This window comes from Oncorhynchus keta, chromosome 35 (assembly GCF_023373465.1).
Source record: "Oncorhynchus keta strain PuntledgeMale-10-30-2019 chromosome 35, Oket_V2, whole genome shotgun sequence".
Classification (NCBI taxonomy): Eukaryota; Metazoa; Chordata; class Actinopteri; order Salmoniformes; family Salmonidae; genus Oncorhynchus; species Oncorhynchus keta.
The window spans coordinates 63,170,236-63,179,404 of NC_068455.1; the positions used below are offsets into that span (position 1 = coordinate 63,170,236).

A 9,169-nucleotide genomic window follows, 5' to 3' on the forward strand; every position below is an offset into this window, starting at 1 on the left:
CTGGGCACCTTTCATTAAGTCACATACACACACACACACTTTGTCTTCTTCTATCCTCATGGTGACCTAAAATTAAATTCCATTCAAAATCCTATTTTCCATAACCCCTAACCCTACTAACCCATTAGAAATGTCCCCACAAGGGAGAATTGTCCTTGTTTTACTGTCATTGTGGGGATTTTAGCTATGCACAACGATAGAAGAACCAACCCCCCTCCCACACAAATACACCACAATGAAAAAGTCTCCCTCCTGGCCACCTTTGACTCACTCACACACACTCACTCGCACACACCCCACAAACTCAAATGCTCGTTCATTTGCATCGTAGCCCGGAGGCGCGCCCACGCTGTTCAGGTTCATAAGCGCAGTACGAGGAGGCGTCACCAGTCATTCAAATTCAGAGGATGAGTATTGCTCACGCCAACGAGAAGAGAGTATGAGTGTTTAGTTCCGAACATTCATAGTAGCCTAAGTTGTGCCACGCTCTTTGCGAGTTTTAGTCAATTAACATTATTATTGGAATTTAGCTTCAATCTTGAGCAGGCAATGTTGAACGAAGCTTCGGGTCAGAAGTACTTTGATGTTCGAACCGGTACTATTGGAATGTATAATGTAATATCGTCAGTGATGCTGGCTGCTGAGAGAAATTGAGGGTTTTGGTTGGTCTTATTAATGTTATTCCAATAGCTATAATAATTGATAAACACCTGTTCATTTGCATCCGGTCAGTTATGAAGACAGGTACTCTTAGAAGCGCCAGGACATCATTTGCATGAAACTGCAGCAAGGTAAAATGCGCTACCTTTTTCACTCTACCGACAAACCGGTTTCATGTGACTGTTACTATGATTTTTCAGAATGAATTACAATTATTTGATAATTCGACATTGTTAATCTTATAGTGGCATTTCCAAAGTACATACGTTTATCATGCGTCAAAGGGTAAGCCAATTCTGTTGTAAAACATTTCTTAAATGGAAGATAAGGGAACGAAACGGGGGCTTACCCTTTTTACGCATGGTATGTTGAATGTGATGACGAGACTGCTTTTCCACAAATGTATATCAAACAAATCAATGATTGTAAAGTTTAACGAACCATAAAACTCTGTGCACAAGGACTACTTTTAACAATTTCCACAAAGATGGTTTGTGCCGTTATCTGTTACCGTATTTTGCATCTGCTCCGTACTAGAAGTAAATGTGTTTTTGTAAGATTCGGTGGGAATTGTTAAAAGTAGTCCTTGTGCTTAGTTTGATTAACTTTGCAATTGTTTTTTGTTCGACATTTTTAGGTTAAAAAAATATCTGAGTCTCAGCATCACTCTTATCTTGCAATTGCCCAGCTGACTTTTCTAAACTCATCCTAGGTGCCATCTTTAAAAACAAAACGCTCCACTGAAAGGAACCTTGTGTCCTCAATTCCCACCCCTCTCCAAATTCCCGTCTGCACTGGCACACAGACACAGACCTGACTGTCTGCCACTAGGACAGTACATTCGTACCCTACTTCAGATAACATAATCAGGGAGATAACATAATCAGGGAATTTACACATTACTCTATTTACTCACGGACATCTTTGATCCTATTAAAATGCACTCTGACCACATTTTGAACAATGCGTTATGATGGGAGTTGCTGCATGTGTTCCACTATCGTTAAGCTACCTGCTTGTAAACATGCCAAGAGAACTGGACATATTTACTGTGGAAAATTACTTCACCTTTAGGGGGGCTCGGGCTCTGTCTGTTATAACACTTAATGTGTGTATTTCTGTCCCTAGTTCAGTTAATCTCTGCTTTATGTGACGCACACATAAAAGCATGCCATTGTTTTTAGGAGGAGAAATATTTTGTCTGGTGTGTTTGGGGGGGGGCTGGTGTAGAATGCAAAGCTGTTTCCTGAGAAGTGGGCTCGCCTAACAATGGCCTATCGTCTCGGAACAGTTGGCAGTTCTCGGGCCAAAGCAACATCTGAGGGGGGCGATAGGATGTTGAGAGATTAGCTGAGAAAAGAGAAAGGGTCAACATAATGACTTGAGACGTAGAGGAGAGTGGTGTTTTTGGGACTTTCTTCAAATACAGTTATGTCCAGCTGGAGGTGTTGTCTAACGGGGGTTAAGCAGTCATTTGCCCATGTAGTTTCAGCACTCTTTAAGTCTCAGACAATTCGATTCAATAACATATGTTCAGTCCACTTCACTTCTTACCACACATGAACTTGCAATACATTTCAAGTCACTTTTTAGAGTTGTAATGTAAAAACATATTGGTTTAAATGAAAGACTAGTGTCAAATACTTTGTTCACCTTATGGTTGTCATGTCGTTTACTAAGCCTAAAGATCATACACTAGAGGCAAGGTAAAGCTTATGATAACTAGGTAATGACAGGTGTTAAGATGGACATTGACACCTCACGGGACTGACTTGTTTAGCTGTTTTAAGTGTCTGTTAATATGGGTATAAGAGTGAGTGGGAAGGGTTTATTCCCCTTCAAGGCACAGTAACTGTTAAATATTTGATGGCTCTGTACTGAATCTAGTGACTGGTGGTAAATGAATATTGCCTCCGACTGAGTCATTGCTGCACCTGATCCTCCCCCCCCCCCGCCCCCAGTACAGTATGTCCTAACTGTCCTGTTTAACTATAACACATGTCCAAGTGCTGGTCTCCACTCTGCATAATGTGTTGAAAGGGATAGTTTGCCTCAATCAAAAATGTTTTAAGTAAAATATCTTAAAGATATGAGCTGTGTCCATATTCCACATTATAACGTATCTTGTGGTGTTAACATTGACAATTCATGTCTGCTGATTTTTTGTGGTAATGTATTTAACTAAACCCACTTTAACCCCATATGTTACTTTTCTGTCTTGCAGATCAAGACAGTGAGTCCAACTGGACCCGATTCAAAGAGAAGCTGGGAAACAAGCCTGGGGAAAAGGACTGAGGACCACGACACCTGTGCCCAGTCTACCCCCAAAACGAACCCCTCCCACAAAAAAAGAAACCTTAAATCTACCATGTCTCTCAACACCTTCCACCTGATGGAGACCCTCAAGAACTCCCCGTCTGTTTTACGCCGCCGCTTCCGCCGTGACCGCACCGAGTCCCTCTCCCACGGCGACCCACTCTTCAAGGTCCACTACCTGGGCACTGAGAAAATCTTCTCCCTGGATCTACAGCAGGCCCAGGACGCCATAGCCCGGCTGCTCGACGGGGCCTCCAACGGAAAGAAACTGAGCAAAGACCATGCGTTGGTGGTTCGTCCACGCTACGTCGAAGTCAAAGAGCTCAGCACTGGACGCCAGCTCACGAAGACGTACCTCCAGGACATCGCCTACTGCGCGGCCGACACCACCAGACCCAACGTGTTTCTGTACATCTGTAAGCATCACGGGCAACAGCTGCACTGCCGGGTGTTCTGGTGCAGCCGGGCAGAGCGGGCACGGGACATGACGGCCTGCCTGGCACACTCTTTCCAGAGGGCACTGAATGACTGGCAGGGGGACGGGGATGTTGGGTTAGGGGGAAGTACTGACACGCTGACCCCAGAAAAGGACGGGGTGAAGGAGGGAGAGGATATGCCCAGCACCACTACTAACACCAAAAGCTCCATACAACCAGACAGCTGTGGAAGAGGTGAGAACACAGGCCTGACATGCTGAAATATTAATAGAAACCAAATTGTTAAGAGGGGTTGCCTAGCAATAGGGGAAACTGTCAAAGGGATGAATTGGTAGTCTTTCTTTCACACATGAATGTGTCTGTACCTGTATTTCCACATTGCACCTGTCTGCTCTTGAGTTGTTTGCGATAAAACCAAGCTCAGCCCGCCTGTCCAACCCCTCTCTCTCTCTTCTGTTTGTTTGCAGTCCGTTGGAAGAAGAGGAGCTCCCTGTCTCGTAGTCCACTGAGAGCCATGACCAGGAAGGGCTCTGCCTCTGACATCTGGCACTGAGTCCCTGATCCCCAGCATGGGACATGGAACTGACGACATCCCCAGTGGCTAGCTACAGCACGGAGGGAGGGATTGAATGAACCCGCCACTACTGGACACAACAGGATTGAAAAAAAAAAGGTGTGAGGGAGATCACTGCTGGACTTTCTTTCAAATGAGACATTGCCAAGCTTACATGTTGAGTCTACAGTACCAGCATGAATGGTAGCCTACAAACTGTGGAAGTTAATGACTAGCTACCTTGGCTTTTGCCTCTGGATTACTAGAGAACAAGGTGCTTAAGTTGATAGCGTTGTACTGTACGCTGTTGGTAGAAACCAGTATTCACCTCAGTGGCCTTGTGACTCGCTTTTACTGTTGGAACGCTTCAAGGCTGAACTGCTAATTTCCAATGCTACTCCCAAGTTACTTGTTTTCTACTGAGTGGCCTTGATACTCTGAACTGTCAGTTATGCTTAGAAGAAAGGAGCTCAAGGTCCTGTGTGCCTTTTTTTAGCTAGACAAGGATATGACTACAGAGTTCACCAAACCTCAATTTCCTCTCCATACAATGCTGAACACAGCCTGGACTGTTTGAAACTGGTCAGACAGTCATGGCAATGTCTGTTTAAAAAAACAAACATTTGTAACGTTTGTATTTATTTTAATGAGAAGTCTTGTTTGTAACACACGGTTCATGCACCTCTTCTCTTTTAAAAGGGAGGAGGAGCTTAAGTTTGAGCCGAATGTGAGCGTAGTGTTCGTCTTGGGAGAGGGGTTAAAAACGGAGGTGTGTGAGAGGGTTCATGGGGCATAAAGGGTTCATTTTAATTTAAGAAGGCCATAGAAGAACATGGGCTATGTTGTCATAATGACACAGTAATGTGCGTTCATAGGCAGGGTTTTAATACATTTTAGTATCAATTCATTCGGTTCAGACTTCACCACGTGTAATTTAGTCCAGTTGTTCCCAACCTTTGTCAGTCACTGTACCACCAACTGAATTTCTCTGCCTGGAGTACCCCCTCATGTGCATTTTGCCAGTAGGACTATGGTCTCATGAGTCTTATCAAGTACCCCCTGTGGCTAGACCAAGTACCCCCAGGCGTCCTAGTCCTCTTGTTGGGAACCACTAGCCTAGTCAATGCACACTGACTGTTCACATTATTTATTTTTTGTCATAACATATTACTATTCAAGTAAAATGTAATCCTAAATCAAGTAAAATGTAATCCTAAATCAAGTCAAATGTAATCCTTAATTAAGTTCCATAAGCTTAATTTGTTCCTATAAGGTGTTAGTGTTTGCTAGAACTGTGAGTTTTTTTCTTCATACTGTGTCACAGGAGGTTGGTGGCACCTTAATTGGGGAGGACAGACTCGTAATAGCTGGCGTGGAATAGTATCCAATACATCAAACACGTGGTTTCCATGCTTTTGCCATTACATTTGTTCCGTTCCAGCCATTATTATGATCCGTCCTCCCCTCAGTAGCCTCCATTGATGTATGTATATATTTGCATTTATGTGGAAAAATCACTCACCCCTGATCCTCCGTGTTCCTCATTATTCCCGTGTGGGTGAAGTATAACCCTGGGTGAGTGATTTTTGGGGGGGGCAGGAACGTTGATTTGCAGTGTTTGGAACTTCGGCAGTGCACCTGCATTCCTATGGGGACATTAAAGTTCTCATCTCCTCCTTGGCACTGCCCACTCTCTCCCCTCAGTCTGGCTTAACCTCATGACTCTGCATGTTTCATAGCATTAGTGTGTTGGCGTCCTGGCCCCAAGCTCAAATACCTGTCTACACACACACTCTCCTCACACACTTTCTCATGCCACATCCGCTCATTCCATACAATATACTTCTGACTCCTCTGACCACCACGTCAGGGTTGTATTATTGCGCACCTCATATCTCCATGGTTTACAGTGAAGGGTGCCTCAGTTATTTGACTTGACAAGATGTCAATGATATCAATGGATAGTTTTTTTAAAAACCATTTTTATTTGAAATGACTATTGTTATGCATCTCAAACTACAAATGGCACAACCCCACCTTGGGAGGGCAAGTGTCTAGTTTTGTTGTTTTGTACATCCTTGTTTACATATTTTTAAATACGTGTAAGCTATGGAATAAACTTTCATACAATGATACTTTTGGAAATGTCTTTCTACCTCAACCGACGACGCAGCGCTTCCAAATGGCCAACCTCAAGCTAAAAACAAACGTCCCGTACCACACTACAGCCTGTGCTGTCTGTTTTGGTACTGGTGCCAAACATTTGATGGAGACTAAACAAGCAGAGGCATATCTATTTAAAATATTATGGGTGGGTCTAACTCTGACTGAAAGAAAACAACATTCCGCTGTGGGGCTGGAGATGGTAGACAGAAGTTCATGGGATAGGGGGTCATGGGATAAGTTATGAGGCTTATTTCTCAAGGTACTTTATTCTGACATTTTCCTATAGTTGTTTACACTGGCGTTTTACCTCAAGCTTCACTGACGGGAGGTTAATTTACAGTACCCCCCCACAAGATTAAGTACCATCATTCGAATGTGCCCTTATGGTACTACAGTAAAACATTTCCTGAAATGGAGGGACTACCTGGACAGATAAGAAACATTTGTTTTTTGGCTGCAAATAGTTTTGCTACAGTTGTGCACTAATGAATATGACCCTGGTCACTCTTCCTCTGAGGACTCTCCTGAAGCAGGAGTGGCTGGCCTGGTGCTGCTGCCCTGTTGTCTTTGGACTGCAGTCTGGATGTGGAGATGCCTCAAGACTTCACCTCTTCTATGAAGGGAGAGAGCGAGGAAGAGGGAATGAGAGGACAGAGCGCTCAATTAACAGGAAGGCCATTGTCACATACAGTCCAACAGCGCCACCTGGCAGCTATTGACTAGAGCATATGTTTATGAATATTATTGGTTAGATAATGCCTAAACACTTGGCATTGCAGGTAAACAAATTCATATTTTGATGTTTTGGTTCTTTGTCCTCACATTTTGCCATTTCACAACAACAAAAAGTCACTAAACCCCAGCCCCTAAGGTTTGTGTAGACGATTTGGCTCTGGATACAGAGATTAGGCTTATTAAAACAATTGAGCAGGGCTCCAGAGACCAGGAAGTGCTCTGGGAAGGCTTTTCAGGTTAGTGCATATCCAGGGTGAAGGGGTTAGAGGAAGATGGAATGGTGCACAGGCACAGCAGCTCACACGCTACATCTCAGCCATATTCCTATAAGGAGAGGCAACGGGGGAAATGTATAGCTGATCAGGTAAGTATTGGATTCTGTGTTTCGCTGGACTATTGCTTTGGCGGGATGCAAATTAAAATTGTAAACTGTCGGAACCTTGTGATCCCCATGTCTGTGATGGACATGAGTTTCATGGACGTGTCCTTCAACATTGAATCAGTGCCACTGATGTTGATCTGACGCTCGTGATTGGACCGTATCCAGGCTTACGGGCGGCCATTCATGGCGTAGCCGGCCAATGGGATAAGAGTGCAATTCATTTACATAAGATATTATTTTGATGTATATTTGTTTTATTGCAACAATATCAATATTACACATCAATACATGGACATTCATGTGAATACAATGAAAAATAGAACACATGGCGAACCCCCCTCCAAAAAAAAAGTTAAAAAATAATAATAATCGAAGACCTCGTTAATGAGACATTAACAGACATTCAGAGACATGAAAAGTCTTGAGTTTGAGGGATTTATAAAATTGTAGGTTCAATGGAAAAGAATAAAGGAATTTTTCCACCCCATTTACAAATGTGAATATCATTTTTGGCCAAGAGAATAATAATATTAATACAATAGTTATGATCAGAATTATAAGCATAACGCCATTTAACATCAAAGGTAAAACGTTAATTCTGGAGATTTTATACACAACCATTCATGAATTTCAATCCATAGTTAACTAGAATGGCGGCATGAAAAAATAAATGCTTTATAGATTCTGAATCAGAGGAACAAAAAACAAGGCATAAGGTCAAAATTTAATCTTTTGTGCAAGAAATCATTAACAGGGTAGATGGAAGAAAATATTTAAAAATGAGTTTCTTTAACTTTTGGAATAACTAGACAAGTAAGGTAAAAGGTAGTCGCTTTTGACTTTTGACCATAGCATGGGTTGGTCACTTCCATTTCAATATATTGAATTATAATCACCAAAAATGACTTCATTAACTGCCAATCCTATCCACTTATTGTTGCATTTTTTTCACCCAAAAGATTCAAGTCATTAATTTGTAAACTTAGAAAAGAGAGAACAACATATAACAAAGTGTTCTTAATAAATCCAAGTAAAGGAAGTGGAATTGCTTTGCAAACCTTCAAATATTCTCTGAGTAATATTTTAACCTGAAATTTACCAATTAATTCATCAAACGGCAAAAACTCCCCAGTGTTGCCTACCAATTCAGATGCAAAATTAATACCCTTGTAAAACCAATGGCCTTACATGGATTTCCTATCAATTTTACTGGTATTCTGAATTGAATAATTTTCCATTTGTTAGTAGAAGAGCAGAATCGAGACAGGTCTCTCTGTAAGAACTTTAGACTGTAAACAAAATGACTCATTCTTTAAAAGAAAAGAGGTACATTTCCAGTATGCTTTAGAAAATCTTGTCATTATCAAAACAAAAGGAAAGAATAATGGAACAATGGTCTGTCAGAGGAGCTGAGAAAATACTACATTCACTGACTTCCTGAAGAGATGACAGTCAGAATGAAATATGACTGTTTGATTCCTTATTGAAACTGAGTGGAATACAATGATGACTACTCACAGGAACTGCTATCTCCCTCTCACTAAGGGAGGCTGGTAGGAGATGGACTTCACTGCTGCTCCTGTGGAAAATGATAGTACACTTATTGTGTGTGTGCATGAGTTCAAGTGTTTGTGTTTCAAATATGCACATGTGTATTTGTGTGTGTAGGTTTTTACTCATCTAGCCCCTTATTTGTGGGTATGGTGGTTGGGCCCCTGGGATGAGTACTGCTGCTGCTGCTGCCTTGGCATGTGTTGTGGGCCCTGATGAGGCCTCTGGTGGTCCCTGGGCAGTGGGGAGATGGTGTCACTAGCCAGGCTGTCGGTGCTACGGAGGAGGCTGCCGACACCATAAACACAGGGGAATGCCAACCCTGAAGGGGCAGACCAGGGTCATGTTCAGTATGGCACACAATATCAA

At 42.4% G+C, this 9,169-nt stretch overlaps 2 protein-coding genes across 2 annotated transcripts in view; both read left to right on the top strand.

The window, feature by feature from the left end:
- Window positions 1-9,169, top strand: part of LOC118369156 (chromodomain-helicase-DNA-binding protein 3-like) — a 367,421-nt gene that overhangs the window by 109,206 nt on the left and 249,046 nt on the right. The window lies entirely within an intron of this gene.
- si:dkey-19b23.8 (uncharacterized) lies at window positions 382-6,101 on the top strand. Its single transcript, XM_035753213.2, has 4 exons — window positions 382-595; window positions 733-791; window positions 2,885-3,647; window positions 3,881-6,101. The coding sequence occupies exons 3-4, from the start codon at window positions 3,029-3,031 to the stop codon at window positions 3,964-3,966; spliced, it is 705 nt and encodes a 234-aa protein (XP_035609106.1). The 5' UTR covers window positions 382-595; window positions 733-791; window positions 2,885-3,028; the 3' UTR covers window positions 3,967-6,101.